Here is a 17,977-nt window from a genome sequence, read left to right as displayed (position 1 = left end):
GATCATCGCCCAGCCTGCTTCCCGGCCCCGCAGGCCCCGGCGGGCCGGGCACTGGACGAAGGCTCCGGGCTGGGCAGAAGCAGGTACAGGCCCCGTGCGCCAGGGAGCGACCGCGGCGGCAACTCGTCCGCCCCTCCCACCCGCCGGGCCGTCGCCCTGAGCCCGGTCGCCTCACCTCGCTCGGGCAGCGGGGTCTTCGGCGCCTCGGCAGCTCTGCCGACAGTCTCGGGGCCGCGGCCACGGCCGCCGCCATCCTCGGGCGTCAGCGTCGTGGCGTCATCAGAGCGCGCGCCAGACGCCAAAACAAACTCGGGCCGCCCAAGGGGCTGGCCGGGGACGGAGCCTCTGGAAGGCTTGGCTACGCGAGTGGCGGCGCTCCCTGCGTTGCCTGCCAATCAACGCCTTCGGGGTGGGGACCGACTGGCTCCTCCCGGATGGGTCTATAAATCGCTCAAAGCAGCTCAAACTTAGGCTGCAGGCTGGACCTCTGATACGAAAGCAGGGGGACCGCGGTCCGAGGGGAGAGAATTTCTGGTAGGGAAAAGGGGGTTCTGTAGTGGGGGTTGGGGACGCAGTGCATTTCAAGGGGTTTCTGGAAGTACCTGTGCAACTTCACAAATTCCATTAACAAAATGTATTTTTTTAAAGCTATAATTAAAATAATTCAGGCACTTATATGTGTTATTTTGGCCTCCATTACATTGGAGTTGCAAATAGCTAACTTGAGGACTGGTGAGATCAGTCTCGGGCGGGTTTCCGTGTAACTTTGTTTCTTTGTTTAAATTTTATTTTTGTTAATTGAATTTAAGTGTATCCTGAGACTGCAAAGCAGGCAGGTTAAAAAAAAAATAAGTTACCATTCACAATGACTTCTCTATAGGAGAATTGCTTTACTCTACAATCAAACCAAATAGCACAGGAAAAAAAATTAGATGCTGCAGGTGATTAGAAGATTGTAGCATCCATCCATTGTCCCTGCTTCAGTCTGTTCATTTATTCAACAAATCTTTATTGAGCATTTACTGTGCACCTGGAACTGTTTTTGTATAAGCCAATGTTATGCCTTAAACTTAAAAACATATTAACACCAATAAAACACGATTTTTTCTATTTTATGTGGTAGGATTTCATTAAAAAACAAAATTTTTTTGAATTGTTTCTAAAAGTAGTGTGACGATTAAGGGCACGGACAAATCCCAGCTCTAACACTTCCATAACTGTGTGACCTTAGTCAAGAAATGTTCCCTCCCTAAGACTCACTTTTCTTATCTATATAATGGGGATGAAAATCCTGACCTCAGATTGCATGCACTATCTCAAAACTCACTGTTGTAAAGGTTAAAAGTAATATTGAATTTCAGAGTTGATGGGGCTCAGAAATCCACACAACACCTCATTTTATAGACATTCATCAAATTAATTCAACAAATATTCAGTGAGCCCGTATTCTGTTCGGGTGCTGGTCTGGGCTCTGATAAAGTGCCTCAGGCCTTGAGGTGAACATTGACAGTGAATACAGGACTGGAATCCAGGACATCCAGTCCCTAGGCTCTTCTCTAAACAATAGGCTTCCCCTTGTCTGCAGAGCTGCAAAAGTCAGGAGCACCATCAGTATGATGCCCTGACCTGAGCAGCTGTGCCGACGGCCCAGTCAACTTGGCTATCAGCCCATCCCTCTCTTCAAGCTATGGGATAAAACACACAAAGCTGGTAAGCCCTTAGCCAGAGAACAGATTCTGTGCCCAACCCCTCCCTGCCCTAAACACACTCAAGTCATTCAAATCCAGGGAACAGCAGGGATTTAGGGAGCAAAAACCAGGGGAAAATAGGTCACAGCAGGAGGATGGTAATCCTCCTGATAGCTAGCTGGCCAGAGCAGAAGGGCCCCTGCTCCTGGAAGCAGGCTGTTCCTGGCCACTTACCAAGAGTGGCCCTAGGAAGACCCTCGGGGTCTGGAGCACCAGCATCATCCCTCCCAGCAGTACGTCCAGGCCGTGGGGGCCACACCACACTGATATATCCGCCACACAGTGGGGCCATTATCAGTCCAAGCTCTTGCTGACTGAAATACTTCCTGTGCTGGACTTAAGAGATTTTAACTTTGATTCCACGAATGCTCACAAGTGCACCTTTTACCCAGTTTGAGGCTGAGTGCCGGAGACGCAATGAAAACTCTGACAGGGTCCTGTCCTTGGGTAGCCCACGGTGGGGAATTCTGACCTGGACCCAGACAGTGACAAGGACCCAGCAGTGCTATCATTGCTGAGACAGGACAGAGCCCAGGTATGGACCTGTAAGAGGCTTCTGATCTTGCTTGGGGTCAGGATTAAGGAAGACTTCCTGGAGGTGATGCTGACAAAGTGTAGCAGTTTCCCAGGTGGAAATGGGGGAGGCTATTCTGAGCACAGAGAATAGATGTACAAAGATCCATAGGTATGGAAAGCTGAACTTTCCTTCTAGAAAATTCTGATGATTCTTATATAGCTGGGGGAGACAGATCAAAGGGTCTGTATCTCGGAGAGGTTTTTCCTGAGCTTTATCCTTCGGGTGACATGAGAAGATGGGTAATGAGCGGTTGGGAAATGGAAATGAGGATAAAAGCCCAGGCAGCTGAAGCACAGGAGCACAGATAGAGTCAGAATAGAGAGAGGTAGTTCACTGAGGCATCTGAGCTAGCCAGAATGGGAGGGTGTTTGGGAAGCATAGAAAAGGTATGGGTTTCACACAAACCAGAAACTCCATCAGCCTGAGACCAGAAGAACTAGATGGTGCCCAGCTACCACCAATCACTGCCCTGTCAGGGAACACAACAGAGAGTCCCTCATGGGGCAGAAGAAAAGTGGGTGAAGAACTCAAATTCTAGTAAAAAGACCAGACCTAATGATCTGAGACTGGAAGAACTCCATAAGACATGACCCCCGGGCCCTCTTAACCCAAAACTAAAACCATTCCCAAAACCGACTCTTCAGAAAAAGATTAGCCAGGCTTTTTTATAAGACATAAAATGATACTTGTGAAGAGTGTGCTTCTTAGTTTAAATAGATACATGAGACTAAATGGGCAACTCCTGTCCGGAGGTGAGATGACAAGGCAGAAAGGGATAGGAGCTGGTTAAATGGACGTGGGAAAGCCAGGGTGGAAAGGAAGAGTGTGCTTTCACATTATAAGGATAGCAACTAGGGTCAGATAACAATGTGTGTATAAATTTTGGCATGAGAAACTAACCTAAGCTGTAAACTTTCACTTAAAACACAATAAACAAACAAACAAAAAAGGTATGGCTCCTATACACCCGGATGAAGTCTCTGGAGATACCTGTCAACCCTGAACCCTAAGCAAGGGTCTCATCAAGCCTGACTCTGTCCTGTTGGGGGGAGTGGGGGATGCCAGTCTTGCAGCGTAGACTGCTAAACTCTGGGCTCCCACTGTTTCTCCTAGCCGATTCCTTTGGACTTCTCCGTATAAAGCCCTCTCTGACCCAAGCCCACCTATCCTCCACCACCATCACCTGCTAGTCTTGCATCCTAACCTCCTATTATCCCCTATGTGAGTGCCCCTTCTCTGAAACTTGCCCTAACTCCAAGGATTGGGAAGATGGTTCCTCTATGCTCTCACAGAGGGGAGTTTCAGGAGTTGACGAAGCTGTGGGCAGAGCTGACTTCTACAGGGCCTTGTAGATAAGGAGAAGGAGCTTAACATTGGGATCAGTTTTCCAATTTAGAAAGCAGAGAATAAAGTGGAAGGAATGAGAACAGAAGTCAGTGAGGAAGCCATGGCAGTGTCCACATGTCCCCACAAGTCATGGGGTGGTCGCTTAGAATAGGGTCTTGGAGGTAATGGTAGAGAGTAGAGGGCTGATCAAAAGAGTTTAGGGACCTGGCTGGTCCCATCCTCTCGGAGGTCTCCTCCTTCCCTCAGGATTCTGCCCATGCTGATTCCTGCCCTTCCTTTCCACCAGGATGAACAGGAGGTCCTCACACAATTCCCACCCTCACATCACTGCTTCAGAAAGCCTTCACGCTGAACACTTCTTCTCAAAGAACAAGCTTGTGAAGAGCAGAGGTTTCTGCAGCTCCAGGTCATATCAGGGGCTTGAACGTGGACTCCAACAGAGGCTTCCCACCTTCTGGAACAGGCCCCGAGATGGTTCCGGCCCCAGAGGGGGAGGGGACACAGCACATAGTCTGAGCTGCGTCTTGAAGGCTTTGGTGGTAGAAGGGAGGATGGACCAAGCTGGAGGAGGGTGATGGACCGGCCAGGGTGGGGCAGGGATTAAGGAACAGTCCACATCACCCAACCCCTAGGAACCAAGTTAGGAGGGGCCGGGTTAGGAGTGCAGGACTGAGAACTCCTGCCCTACAGGCCCCATGGCGTGGCGTCTCCCTGGCCCAGATAGCCTGGGAGGGCTGAGAAAGGGCTGTGTGTTCCGGTGGATCTCAGGTCTCCACCAGAGCTCCTGGGAGCTGCACGTAATGGAAAGCTCTGTGCAGCCACTGGGAAAGGCAAGTTTGTTAGAAGCAAGATTGAGTCCCCTGAGGGGATTCCCAGCCCCGCCTATTCCAGGGAACCATTCTGGGGCTCAGGTTCAGGGAGCCCCCACCTGCAGCCAGGAGAAAGAAAAGAGCTGAGTACAAATATAAATACCTTTAATGAAAGCTGCAGAGTCCCAGCAGTGGCCTCCCAGGCAGGGCTGGTGGTGGGAGCCTTGATACCAGAGCCAGCAGCTAGGCAAGAGGACCCAGGAGGCAGGTGAGGGCCAACGCCAACACCAGCAGCCAGGGCGCAGGGGCCACGTCGGACGCGGGTGCCGTGGCCCGCAGGGTCTCCTGGTTGGTCTCCGGGCTGTCGCCCCGCTCCCAGATGTGCACAGAGGCGCCGCACAAAGCATGCAAGTTATCTGCGTGTGGCACCCGGCGTGCCTCTTCCTGCAGCGACTCCCACACAGCTGCTGCCTCCTTCGGGCAGCTGGACAGGACCCGCGAGGTGCAGGCGTGGAAGTCATTCCAGGACCTGTTAAGGGTGTGGGGTTAGGAGGATTAGGCAGGGTGAGGAGGGGCAGGGGTCTGGCCGCCACCCTTGTACCTACCCTTACCTGCAGACAGTCTCTAGCTCACCTCCGTGGCCCATGCCGTCCCCCATCTGGATGAGACACTCAGCGAAGCCCTGGTACATGGTTTCACAGTGGCTTGGGCCTGCTGCGGCTGCTGCTAGGGGAGGTACATGGACTAGGGATGAAGAATGGTAGATGGGATGAACTAGGCCCGCCCTGAGCCCTCAGAGGCTTGTTTACCCGGAGCGCTTGGAGACGTGACTCAGCGTGCAAAAGACGCCCCAGGGAACTGAGGGGCACATCTGGGGATCACCTGCCTCAGCCCCCTTTGAGGCAGGACCTGTACCCGGGGCATCACATCTCTGGGGCCGGCTCTTCTTCCGAGCTTCTGGGGCCCCAGGTCTTGTGCGGGTGGTCCAGGTGAAGGCGCCAGGACTCGGTGGAAGGGGGCAGGGTCCAGAGGACCCAGGCAGTATCCAGTCTCCCTGTGACTTAGAAGATTTTCCTGTGGCCCGCCCACCCCATTCCCCAGACAAGTGTTTTTCGGACGGGGCCAGACAGGACTGAGAGGGGTTGGGTTCAGGTCAGAACCTCGTAGAGGATCTCAAGGACCGCACGGCTGGTTTAGGAGTCCTGCCAGAGACCAAGCCTCTCTATCGGAAGGCGGGCTACGCAATTTTGGGGTCTACCCCACAACCGGGGCTGTTCCCACCCCCCCACTTCGGTTTTTAAGCCACCGGCACATATCTGGGCCCCACGTTATCCTCTCCCTGGAGCCCTCGCACCTCCTCTACAACCTGACGCCTAGCGCTCAGGAAGGCTGCGTTCTGGTTCCCACTGCCATACTATACCTGGCCGGGGGGCCAGAGAAAGGGGTGCGACCCCGGCTGGCAGGGCCGGGTCCCAGTTGCATACACTCACCAAGAGGCAGTAGCAGCAACAGCCCCAGCGTGCTGGGTGGCTGGCAGCGGCGGCCGCGGCAGGAGCAACAGAGCATAGCCTCCGACTCGACTCGGAGCCTAGGGCGTGCACTAGCAGCTTGAGTGAGGCCAGTCAGCCCAGCCCCCGGAGAGAGGGGCCGCGATTGGCTGGGAGCCGGGGGCGGGGCTGCGAAGCCAGCTGGTGGCTCCGCCCTCAGAGCCCAGCTGGTCAAAGAAGGCGAGACACCAGAGAGAAGCGCTCTGAGCATACCTGCTCAGAGATGAGAGGAGGCTCTGGTAAGGCCGTTGTGCAGATGAGCGTGGGTGCCCCGGTCCCTGAGGGTAGGTTAGAGTTGCCCTAGACAGAGCTCCACACAGGAAGAAGAGGGGGCAGGGAACAGAGAGGGCAGGTGATATCACATTCGTACCAAAAATACACCAAAAGCACACACATATTCTGTTTTATTCCAAAAGCATTTAATTGAATTTCTCCATGTTTTCAAAAACAGAAAGATCCAAATCAGAGGTAAAAAGGAACGTGGAAAATTCAACTCAAGTGGTGTCAACATCTTGGGGTCCTGTTCCAAGCACGGCAGAGCCCAAGAAGGCATAATACCTGTCCTGGGCCCAACCTAAGCCTGCCCGCTACCACAACCTGTAAACCAAGCCAGTGCCCTGTCCCCACCCCCATACCCAGAAACGGGGCCTGAGCAGGTAAGGGCGGACATGACCATGCCTAGACCTGTCTGCTGGCCTTCGGCGCCACCCCACCCCTAGGCAAGGTAGACTTGGTTGCTAAGGGAGGCTGGGTGCCACAAGGCCATGCAGCATGAGGCTGAGACGCCGGGCCGCTTTGCCAAGTGAGTTGTGTGGCTCGGCCTGCAGGAACTGGAAGAGCTTCTGGCGCACCTGGGCCATGACGGAGCCCATGTGGTCCCGAGTGATGGGGTCACTGTGGTCCAAGTGCATCACAGCCTCCTCCAGGTAGCTGGGGATGGGGAAAAGGGACAGGCTACAGCAGACAGGAGCGCCCCCTGGTGGCACCAAGGCCCAGAAGGACTGTTGTACAGGAAGACCTTCAAGCCTAAGAGGGATGGGGGCAGAGAAGCTTGATGGAGAGTGACTGGGAAGGGAGCCAGGAGTGGGAGTCTCTGCCTCAAACTACCCCCTAACTAAGTAATTCCCTGGCCCCTAGCTGCCTCCACTCACCTGAGCTTGAGGTCAGTTCGAGTGCCAAGGTCAGAGGCCAGCTGCTGGATGAGGGAGAGGAGCACAGGCTGGGAGAGCGGGCAGGGTGGCTGCCCAAAAACCTGGGCTGGGTCCACAGTTTCACACACATACAGCACCAGGTTCAAGTCAGCAGCTGTCAGGGCCTGGGGAGAGAACAGGGGAGCAGGATTTATAGCTAGTGTTGGGTGGCAAGCCTGATTCTCTGTCCTAAGTATGGCCTGGGAGAGAATGACCATAAAGTAAGGTGCTGAAAGCTCCAGAAGGGCTGCTTGGGGGCTCAGAGAGAACACTGTAGGGCTGCGTTTTCACCCTAGGGGATCAGGAAAGGTTTCCTGAGAAGGGTGCTTACAAAACAAGGTGCGTTGAGGTGGGAAGAAAGTTCACGGAGAGGGAGCCACAGGGGAAATAGCCTGGCAGCCTAAGATAACCAAGAACCAACCACAGGGGCCAGACTTCCCAGAGACTAAGGGTAGAATGGAATGTACAATGGGTGGGCCTTGTCAGGAGATGTGTGACCCTCACTTGGGGCTATAATAATGCCCAGCATACCTGCTGGAAGGCCTGATTGAGATGGCCCTGCTGCAGCAGCTGCAGGATGTGGGCTTGCTGGGCCTGGCAGTCGAGGTGGGCAGCAGGGACTGGTGTGCCTGCAGCTGAGCGCATGGCCTGCATGATGCTAGAGGTGACAGCAGCCTGTTGCTCCTTGAGTGCCACACTCACCTCACCCTTTACAATGCGCTGTACCTGGGCTAAAATGGATTCCTGCAGGCTGCAAAGGGAAGTGAGGTGAACGGGAGCCCAGTCTGGCTCCGCCCAAACCCACTACCTTGCCCAGTGCCCCACCCACACACCTGCTGACAGCCACGTGCAGCTGGTGCTGCACCTCAGCCCGAACGCTGCTGGACACAGTGGCCGCCATCTGGTCAGTGGCACCCTGAAGTGTGCTGACCAGGCCCCGTAGCTGGGCTAGCACAGGCTCCCGTGCCTCCTGTTCCCGCACCTTCCGACTCTTCATGTGGCTCTCTAGCTGCTGCAAGTCTGAGGAGTGTTCACGGGAGCCATGAGAGAATGGTGGGGGAGAAGGGCACAGCCCCTCCTGCCTCAGGTCATATGACCTCACTCACATTCCTGTGTGCCCAGCCGAAAGCTATCATTGATCTGCTGGAACATGGCCTGGCAGCTCTTCTCGAAAGCAGGCAGCACCACGCTCTGGAAGGCTTCACGGTAGGCGGCCTGCATTGGCCCTTGTAATGTGTCTGCAGCTGCTCGGGCGATGGCATCTGTCAAGTTCTGGGGATGGATAGAAGGGCTGAGTTGAAAGCTTGAGTTCACCCTGGCCTCACCAGGCCCACAACCCCCTGCCCTGGCACCTTGGGTCCTACAGCACCTTGGACTTGAGCAGCTTGGAAATGTTCTCTTTCATGGTGCCCTCCACCGCTGTAAGCTTGGTGGCCACTGAGTTGCTCAGTTGGCCTGCCACAGGCTCCAGGCTCCTGGAGACACCTAGGGCAGAGTAGGTAGGAGGTGGGGCTATGAGAGGAAGCTTGACAGGTTGGGGGCCCATCTATCCCTACTCCCACCTGGTCCACCCAGAAGAAGCCCCCATGCAAAACTCACATGGAGGCACCGTCTTCTTGATCTCGTCCCGTATGCTGCGCTCCAGCCGCCCAGCCACAGCTGAAGACAGTGCCTGGGACAGCTGCTGCGTCAGCTGCTCTTGAAGCTGCCCACCCCGCTGCTGTCCCTCAGCCAGTGCCCGCTCTAACCGCCGCTCTGCATTCTAGCTAAGGAATAGGTCTGCAGCAGGTCCTAAACATACTCCTTCCCAGGGCAAGAATGCTGCCTGTCCCTGTGGCATCCTGGGCCACCCACACATAAGGATACGCTCCTGCTCGTGCCGTGTCTCTAGGGCACGTTCTACGTGGCCTGTGACGGTGCTCTGCAGGCCTTCAAGTTGGGTGCACAGGCGCTGCAGCAGCTCTTCCTGGCTGTGCCGCAGCTCTGCCAGCTCTCTCTGCTGTTGCCAAATTATTGCTGGCCAGTCCTCAGAGGGCTCTGCCACCTGCCAGGAGCACCAACAGTCACATGACACCTGACCCATCCATCCCCACACACTAGACCAAGGAATGCCCCAGAATCCTCCCACCCACAAATAGAAAGGGTGTTCAGTCACTCACCTGGCGCTCCGTAAGCCGGGACCCCACAGCTGAATCCCTGCCACAGGCAAAAAGCACTTCAGGCCACAACAGGCAGCCTGGTGGACCACCCCTGCCCTGGTCACAGGACTTCCCCATACCCATCGTCCTTCTTGCCCTTCCTCTTGAGCTTGGGTGATGCCCGAGGGGAACCCTTGGTCTTCCAGTCCTTGGCAGGCAGCCGTGGAGTGGGAACTTTGGTGCCAAAGCCCCCTGAGGCAGAGGCAAGACTTGCCACTTCGTCGTCATGGTCACTGTGGGAAGGGGAAGGTGGGGGTAAGCGCCGGCCCACTCACAGGCCCTCCCTTAGAAAAGGAATGGCAGTGGTGTAGAGGGTACCTACCTTTGCTCGGCACTGGCATCCTGGCTGTCATGTTGCTGCAGCAGGTGATAAGGTGGCCGGTGGAAGGCTAGGCTCTTATGCTTTTCCTGGAGGCCATTTCTGGGGCTGGGGTAGGGGAAGCAGACCGACTCAGCAGTGGATGACTCCACCTGCAACCTCTCCCACCAGCACACTCTGTCCCTCCCAAACTCACCTCTCTGCTAGGCTGCTGCAGGTTTCACGAGTAATATCGGGTGCTGTAGGCCAGACCTGACTATCAGGGGCTGTAGCCTCTTGGGTCAAGGCTGCCTCCAGGAGGGAAGGGGTACTATGTAGATCACCATCCCCAGTGCCTCCATCCAGGCCAAGCTGCGGGCCCAGTTCGGACCCTGGCCGGGGCCGTGGAGACAGCAGGTGTAGTGCCGAGGCAGCTGAGGCCATACTGTCTGGCTCAAGGCCCTCAGGAGCAGAGGAGCCAAAGCCACGGGACAGGGCCTCAGACGCAATCTCGGGGATGTCCTGGGATAGGGCAGTGGAGGCTGAGGAGATAACGTCAGGGGAGCGGGTCCGGCTAGGGGAGGCCTGGGGCAGCCCCAGGGGCTCCACCTCCTGCAGCTCCAGTGACAGTGCAGAGGCAGCAGTGGGCACCTGAGATGAGCCGAAGATGGGGCTTTAGTGGTGGGAGGTAGGAGCTGGGGGAGCACAGAGCCAAGGCATTGCTGTTAGTGGTAATGAGGTGAAATGCAGGTCAGAAACAGGGCCAGGAGGAAAAAGGGTAGGGGTGGGGAGGCTGCAGTGATGCTCTCTGGGGAACATGGCAGACTGAGGTGACCTCCAGGGAAACATAGGGGCACCGGACGCAGAGAAGTACCAGGAGATAAAGTGCTGTGGAAGGAGACTGCCGCCAGCCTTCCCTGAGGCCATCCATTAGCTCACCTGCACTTCACGTACACCCCCACACACACCTGCACAGGCCCCTTGGTCGTCAGCTTGTCCGCTGGGCCTGGGAGCAGGCCAGGCAGGAGGCTACGTGAGCTTGCCTGCAAGCCGCTGCTGCTGATTGTCAGGCTGCTGTCCAATTGCAGCTTGGGGCTCAAGGTCAGCTCCTCGGGTGGCCTAATAGCAGGAAAGGCTGAAGCATCAGCACTGAGAGCTTGGCATCACCTGAAACTAGCCCCTGCCATCCACTAAGTCTGGCTCTCCTTCACCTCACCTGGGCAAGGCGGGGTCCACGGCTGAGGTGCTGCTCATGGCAGACACAACTGTAAGAGAGCCGCTGCCGCTGCTGCCGCTGCTGCTGCTGCTGCTACTAGGGGATGTAGCGATCTGGGGAGATGCAAAAGTGAGGGTTATGGCCTGTGGGTGACGTGTTTCCAGATTCCGCTGCCCTGGGGCTCATACCCCTCTGCCAGCACACCTGCTGCAGGGAGGCGCTGGATGTCATGAAGGCATCAGGAGTCATAAGCTTGGGCTTCATCTCACTGCTCAGGCTAAGGAAGTCAGCAGGTGCAGGCAGCTCCATGATGCGGCGAAGGTCAGGTTGGGAGCCGTGGGAGGCTGACCCCAGGCCTTCGGGGCCCAGCTCAGGTCGAGACTCTCCAAATGCTGGGGGTAAAGCTGCCACTTGAATCAGGTCTCAGAACTTGGTCAGTCCCACCCACTTTCTGTCATCCCTCCACTCACCGAAGTCCTCATGGGTGGCGTGGGTAGGGAGTGGGGCTACCACATCAGGGTTCAGCTGTGGCTGAAAGCGGATCTGCACATCTTGCAGTGCCCTGCAGGAAGACAGAGGAAGAAGAGGAGGAGACTCCAACAGGCCAGGGCGATAGCTTACCAGGGTGGGGAGGAGCACAGCCAGAGTACTGGTGCTCTCCCCAGCACACTCACTTGGTATGCACACAAAAGAGCTTGATGAGCACACCGGCCGCAGACTCCACAGTACCAATTCCATGAGAACCATCTGAAAGGACAGCGTGGACAACTAAGCCCCTGGCCCTCTGTGCCTTGGACCCCCCACACAAACCAACAGAGACCCCAGCCCTGAGGTGGCTCACCAGCCCCCAGGCTGTCGTTCTCCTCCTCGGCAGGCAGGACCTCAGTGTGCCGCAGCCGACACCGACTCACAACCTGGATACCAAAGCTCAGCACCGGGTGGGTGAGCAGGAACTCAGAGATGGAGCTGAAGCAGGCGTGGCCCTCCTCCTGGTTCTGCAACAGCTCCATCACGTAGAGAACCTGTATGACCAAGAGAACCCGTAACTGAGCTTGGACAGAGGCTGTGAGGGCTGCAAATATGCTGCACACCCTGAGCTCCATGATGAGACTGGCTCTGCCCCCACTGTGCCTACCTTCCGTTGCACATCACTGAGAATCAGGTACTCTGCTGAGAGGTCCAAGCAAACCTTGAGGCTAGGAGGCACACTCACTGAACTGAAGATATCTGGGGAGAAGCTGGGGAGCCGCGAGGCAGGGTCAATGGGACTGAGAGGGCTGAAAAGAACCCACATCCCCATCTCTGCCAGCCTGCCTAGCCACCAGCCTCTGTCTACCGAATGGTCTGCAGGCAGGTCCAGGACACCGTGCACCACATCTTTAGCTCCCGATTCTGATCAGCACCAGTAATGAGGAACCTCCAGAAAGGAACCCTGCAAAGCGACAAGGTGCTGGTTGGCTGGCTGGGGCCCCTGCTGAGGGCCCATGGTCCAGCCTCCCCTCAACCTGCCTGCCCACTCACTCACTCAGGATCCTGCTTCTTGTGGTTGTCACAAAACAGGAGGCAGGAGAGGGGGCGCCCATCGTGAGGCTTCCACTCATGCAGACACCTGCAGACAAGCAGATGGGGCCCTGAGAAGGTGGTCTGGTCTTCTTTCTGGGAGGGAGGTCCCAGTCCTATAGGCCTTGCCTTACCTTGGCTCGTCCTGCCCCTCAATGTAGATCTGCCAGAACTTGACGTAGCCATCGTGGCTGGCAGTAGCCAGTACAGTCCCATCCGGGGAGAGAGCCCCTTCACTCAGGCACTGGGAAGAACCCAAAGAGCCTCACTTTGGCACCTGCCCTTCCCAGAGGAGGATGGTAGTGAGCTGACCCATAGCAGACCTGCACACTTGTATGAATGACTGAATGGGGGTCGTGGAGAAGACCAGATCGGCAGGGTGCAGCCAGGTTAGGAGTGAGCTCCACAGGCAGGGCTACTGTGTGCTCAGAATCCCCGTGGACAGAGTGCCAGTCAAGCTGCCTGGACAGCTACAGGTATAGGGAATAGATGAAAGTCATAAGGAAGCTGATGGTGGGCTGGAAAGGCAGATGGTTGCAGGCTTACCGTGCTGTGGCCCTTCACCACGATGAAACCCTGCTTGATTTGGCTGACATCCACAGGCCAGGTGCTGTGGCTGGAGCGGAGCATGTCCAGGTCCCACACCTCAGCCTGCAAGGGAGAGGGAGGTGAGTAGTCAGCTGTGTCCGCCCCATGGCTGCTCTACCCTCGCCCTGGCCGTGCCCAGCCCTGTCACCCGGTCCTCATGCAGCAGGGCCACTGTTGGGCTGCCCTCTTCGCCACAGTCTTCGCTCTCCTCAGGGATGAAAGGGCACCAGATGATCCTGCGGAAGTGGTTCAGCGGTGTGCCCTCTGGCTGCCGGATGTGGACCAAGATCTCTTCTCTAAGCAGGGTGTTAAGGGCCAGATAGGAGGCATGTCTGGCAGCTCCAGCTCTCTCCACCCACCTTTCCATAGTACCCCACCCCACTGCAGCAAAAGGATACTGAATTTTGCTGTTAACCAGAGCCAAGCGCCACACGAACAGGTTGCCTGCCTCATCCAGGCAGGCCAGCTGTGGAGAGTTGAGGTGTGCAAAGGCCAGATCGGCCACGCTGCCTGTGAAGCCCTTGAGCAGGGTCCGCTCCGATGTGCTAACACTTATCACCCGCACCATTGCTGAGCCATTGTTGGCAGCTGGAACCAGGAGAGCAGTGGGCCATGAGCAAGTTCCCAGGCCCAGGCAGCAGCAAAGTCTTACCCTTGCCTGCCTCTCTGCCACCACTAAGTTTGGTTTTCCCACTCAGCTGCCCAAGGCCTGGCAGAGGGTGGGGCAGCAGAGACAAGCCTTCTTTTGTGCCCCTAAGATCTGAGCAGACTGACTGACCCACAATGGGATGTCTGGGGTCTTTAGCAAAACAGCTCCCTCCCTGCCTCCGTCGCTACTTACCCCGAATGGCATAGGCCAAGAAGGAGTTGGACACAGCAATCAGGTTGCCATAGTAGTATTTCTGCTCCCAGTCATATTTGGCTACGGGTTGGATTTTTACCTGAGAACCAAGGATAAGGAAGGTTATAGAAGCTGAGGGCTGGGGCAGCTGCCCCAGGGCCCTAGTGGTCCTCAGCAACCCTGGTATCTGGGGAAGGGAGAGGCCACAGGTGCAAATCTGGCCACCCATTCACCCCAAAGAGGTCTGGCAGCCAGTCCTGGCTTCCTGAGACTGGGGCGCCACGTGTTTGTCAAGGTGGTCTCCATAGGACTGGCAGCACTGGTATGCCCCCATCTACCATACACACCACAGCTTTCTGGTGCCCACCTTGTTGCTCCCCCGCGCCTTGCTTGAAATGCTTGAGTCACTGCTGGCCACAATCTCCACCTCCTTGGCCAAAATTCCAATGCAAGTGGAACTGTCGTCTCCCGAGAGGCAACTGGAAGGGAGAGGGGTACACAAGCCTCGTCTCTTGTTTACCCAAAAGCTCGATAGGCAAGGGGAAGACACAGGACACAGAACCCCTGGTGAAGGATGTCTAGTCCCAAATACCCAACTCTGCCTGGCCCACTGGTCCCCGGATCAAACCTAAAGTCCCCCTTACTCACCTCCCTCCTTGGGAATGAGCCTACTTACTTCCTTTAAAACCAAGCACCCACACTGGCCAAGCCCTTGTCTTCACCCCTCATCCCAGTAAAGCTCAATGAGATTAAGTCTTCCTCCTCAGGCCATCCAGGGTAGATGCAGCAGAGGCTGCTGGCCCCTCTCTCCTCCGATCTCATGCCTTCAGCCAGCAGCTGCCCCAGAGACACCATCACGACCACTGCTACCCATTAGGCACTCACATGACCTGCTTCTCCTGCAGGTTAATGGGTGGCATGGCTCGGAGACCAGGCTTGCCTGTCGAGGTACCATCACCTGAGCTGAGTGGGTCTGGAACCAGGAGCCCGTTGAGATCCCCATTGTAGGTGTTAGATGGCCGCTGGCTCTCTGCACTGGAGCCTGGGAGTAGACAGGGCCACCCTGATGAGGTTATCAGACCTGCCCACTAGCCTCTCCTCCTTCAGAGCTTCCTTCCAGAACTGTGAGGTGTTCTCAGAATGCTTGACTGAGAGAGGCATGTCCATGGGGAGGAGAGTGACTGTGGGCCCTTTGCTCATCCCTTGTTCCACAACCCAACGTGTGCCAGGACCAAGGATGAACATGAGGCTATTCTACCTTGGGGAGGGCCCTCCGATGCCAGTTAACACTCAGGCCTGGGTCAGCACAGGGGGGTAGGGTGGGGTAGAGTGGGAGGAGGAGGGGACTCTGTTCACATGAGGGAGGGCATGGGAAGGGCCAGGAAAGACTTCATAGAAGAGATGCCATCACAGCCAGCGTGGCCAGAACACACAAACATGGGAGGGAAGGGGGAGGACAAGGCTGCACAAGCTCTAGGTATGATACTGGGGTGCTTAGATTTTCTCTGTGGGCAACAAGAGCTACAGAAGAGTTTTATACTGAACGATGACAGCTCTGGTCAGCAGGCTGATTGATGGCTCTAAGGCAGCATACAAGATGGCTGAGACTCTGGGTGAAAGATACCAGGGCCTGAACCAAGGGAGGAGCCCTGGTGGCACAGTGATTAAAGCATTAGGCTGCTAACTGAGGGGTCAGCAGTTCAAACCCACCAGCAGCTCTACAAGAGAAAGATGTGGCAGTCTATTTCTGTAAAGATTTACAGCCTTGGAAACCCTATGGGACAGTTCAACTCTGTCCTATAGGATCACTATGAGTTGGAATCAACTTGACCGCAGTGGGTTTGGTTTTTTGGAACCAAAGCAGTGGCAGGGGTTGGAGTGGAGACACTGATAAGATATGGAAGTGAGAAAGGAGGGAGCCTGACCCGCACAGAAATGGTTTAGAAGATGTCACCTTGGGCAGGTAGATTAAGCAGGAATGGACACTGAGGGGCTAGACAAAGAGGAGGGAATCTATGGGGTGGGTTATAGAGTCAGGAAAAACAACATTTCAATTGTTTGCCATTGGCTGGGCCGTAAGTACCCTCATAGGCTCAGGCACCACTCCCAAAACTCCTAGGGGGCACAAAGACTAGGGCCTCACGGCCAGGAACACAGTAAGTTTCTAGTCACAAAACAGTCCAGTGTCTGACATGGTGCTCTAGTGAAAGGGGACAAACAAGAGCTACTTGGCAAACAGGGAAGTCAAGTGTCAATCAACAAACAAAGGAGTTATGAGGAAAGCCTTCAGGCCACTGCACTTGAAGCAAAGTCCCCTTAGCTGCTAAGGGGTAAGCTGACAACTCTCCCTTCCAGGTCAGCTACCATGAGGACAAACAGCAGGCCCAGGCTTCACAAAGTTGGCCATGACAGGTTCTACCAAACTGTTCTTAGTCTGTACAGCAGCTGAGGAGCCAGTCCTGCAGGCAGCCTGAGAGTCCAAGCCAAACTCATGAGTAAAAGAGCACATACTCCAGGACTGGGGCAAGGGGCCAGGGGTCTCAGGCAGCAGATAAATTTGCTCAGGGAGTGGAGGTGACTAAATCCACCCAAAGTGAGCACCAGTGCCTCTTCCCAGAAGCATCCAGTGTGGGCCTCCCAGCAGGCATACAAACAGGATCTGAGAAAACAATTCTCATCTTCGGCCACAGTACGCCCTCACCACCAGCCAGTCCTTTAACAACGATGACTTTTCCTGAACCTACCAGGAAACTTTGGTGCCTTGACTGTGTCCATTTCCTCTTCATGGAATGCCTATCCCAACATCCAAGCTCCTATTCATATTACAAGATGGAATCTAAACATCGTTTCCTCTCTCAGACCTCTTCTCAGGCAAAGGCAGCCTGAACTCTCCAACTCCACCCTCCCAAAACAGTAGCAGAACACTTCTCTATCTCCATGATAACAGCATTATTTTACAACCTTGTTAACTCTTCTGTGTCCTGGGGGCTCCTTGAGTACAGGTAGGGGAGGTGGGCAGCTCTGAGGTATCGCTGCAAACCCAACTGAAGTTTGAACGAATGGAAACAAATTAGGGTTTGCAGACGTTTGTGGCCTAATCTAATCTGAGCTGTGCGTTCTGTGATTTGCCTTCACCCAAGAAAGAGCACAGAACCAGTGCCGGCCACCTCCCTCCTGGAAATTAGTTTCAGAACAACAGCAAGCCTGGAGTTCTCATTCCAGAGGAAGGGAGAGTCGAAGAGGAGAGCGGCTCCTCAGCACAACACCTAGGTCCAAACCTGGGACTTGGCATACAGAACCCGGATCAGGCCTTTGCACCATGGCGAAGGGGTAGGGGCTTCAGACCAGTCACAGGAACACCCGCGGAGGCACCCACAGGTTCAGGGAAAAGGCCTCACCTTCAGCCTTGGCGCTGAAGGACGAGGCAGCACAGCCCGATGCCGGTATGGGGAGGGGCCGCACGCGGGGTCTGCGCCCTTCGCGGTACAAGCTCAAGGGTCTACGGTGCCGACCCGGATCAGCCTCCACTGGCCGGGAGGATCTAGAACCGGTCCTGAGGGCCTTGAGAGAGGTTCGGGCCCGCACCGCCCTTCTGCCCGCCCACCGAGGGCCCACCTCCGTTGTCCCCGCTCACCCCCTGCGGGCCGGTCCAGCTTGAGAATGTCCCGCAGGTGCTGCGTGGCGTCCTCGATATCGATGCTCGCGCAGGAGGCCATAGGCCCTGCCACGGGCGCTGCGCCCGCGCTGGTTCCTTCCCCGGCCTCCACGCACCGCCCCACGGCGTCAGGGTCAGACGACGGGACACCGGTCACTATACTCAGTCCACGCAGCCCGCAAACCGCCGCCCGCTCCGCGTCCCTGAGCCCCGCCAACCCCCGTAACCGCCTCCACTTCCGGCCCTCCGAGTCTCGGCTCCCGGAACCTGCGCGGACCGGAGAAGAAAGGTTCCGGCCTGGGGGCGCACGCCTCGTTCCTCCCCGAAGCCTGTAACCCGCGGTGTCCACGGAGTCCCGTGGAGTTCCGCAGGATTGATGCCGAGCGTCTCCACACACTGCGCA

General features: G+C 56.1%; 3 protein-coding genes across 8 annotated transcripts in view; all 3 read right to left on the bottom strand.

Moving 5' to 3' along the window:
- PSKH1 (protein serine kinase H1) overlaps positions 1-286 on the bottom strand; it is a 47,385-nt gene extending 47,099 nt beyond the window's left edge. For all 3 annotated transcript variants that reach the window (XR_007514613.1, XM_049863950.1, XM_049863951.1), the window contains exon 1: positions 176-286. The gene's annotated coding sequence lies outside the window, so the exon portion shown is untranslated. The remainder of the gene's footprint in view (positions 1-175) is intronic.
- Positions 287-4,629: 4,343 nt separating this feature from the next.
- Positions 4,630-6,301, bottom strand: NRN1L (neuritin 1 like). Of its 2 annotated transcripts, none has more exons than XM_049864534.1 (3): positions 5,972-6,301; positions 5,093-5,225; positions 4,630-5,010 (listed from the first exon to the last, which is right to left on the bottom strand). In XM_049864534.1, the coding sequence occupies exons 1-3, from the start codon at positions 6,237-6,239 to the stop codon at positions 4,725-4,727; spliced, it is 687 nt and encodes a 228-aa protein (XP_049720491.1). In that variant the 5' UTR covers positions 6,240-6,301; the 3' UTR covers positions 4,630-4,724. The 2 variants fall into 2 exon arrangements, with proteins under 2 accessions (XP_049720491.1, XP_049720492.1); XM_049864535.1 differs by having other exon boundaries at positions 5,093-5,204.
- A 131-nt stretch (positions 6,302-6,432) lies between these two features.
- EDC4 (enhancer of mRNA decapping 4) lies at positions 6,433-17,816 on the bottom strand. Of its 3 annotated transcripts, none has more exons than XM_049864531.1 (29): positions 17,554-17,816; positions 14,805-14,961; positions 14,287-14,398; positions 13,920-14,019; positions 13,477-13,666; positions 13,227-13,374; positions 13,037-13,141; positions 12,625-12,734; positions 12,456-12,539; positions 12,267-12,362; positions 12,066-12,168; positions 11,772-11,952; positions 11,605-11,677; positions 11,401-11,492; positions 11,135-11,334; positions 10,931-11,043; positions 10,683-10,833; positions 9,932-10,365; positions 9,739-9,843; positions 9,497-9,649; positions 9,378-9,414; positions 9,085-9,262; positions 8,818-8,973; positions 8,588-8,703; positions 8,325-8,490; positions 8,052-8,238; positions 7,750-7,969; positions 7,180-7,343; positions 6,433-6,958 (listed from the first exon to the last, which is right to left on the bottom strand). In XM_049864531.1, the coding sequence occupies exons 1-29, from the start codon at positions 17,633-17,635 to the stop codon at positions 6,766-6,768; spliced, it is 4,206 nt and encodes a 1,401-aa protein (XP_049720488.1). In that variant the 5' UTR covers positions 17,636-17,816; the 3' UTR covers positions 6,433-6,765. The 3 variants fall into 3 exon arrangements, with proteins under 3 accessions (XP_049720488.1, XP_049720489.1, XP_049720490.1); XM_049864532.1 differs by having other exon boundaries at positions 11,135-11,322; XM_049864533.1 differs by having other exon boundaries at positions 11,135-11,313.
- Between the last annotated feature and the right edge of the window lie 161 nt (positions 17,817-17,977).

The sequence above is a fragment of the Elephas maximus genome, chromosome 21 (genome assembly GCF_024166365.1).
Source record: "Elephas maximus indicus isolate mEleMax1 chromosome 21, mEleMax1 primary haplotype, whole genome shotgun sequence".
NCBI lineage: Eukaryota > Metazoa > Chordata > Mammalia > Proboscidea > Elephantidae > Elephas > Elephas maximus.
The sequence above is the reverse complement of the archived record's forward strand: the minus strand, read 5'-3'. Positions and strand labels throughout refer to the sequence as shown.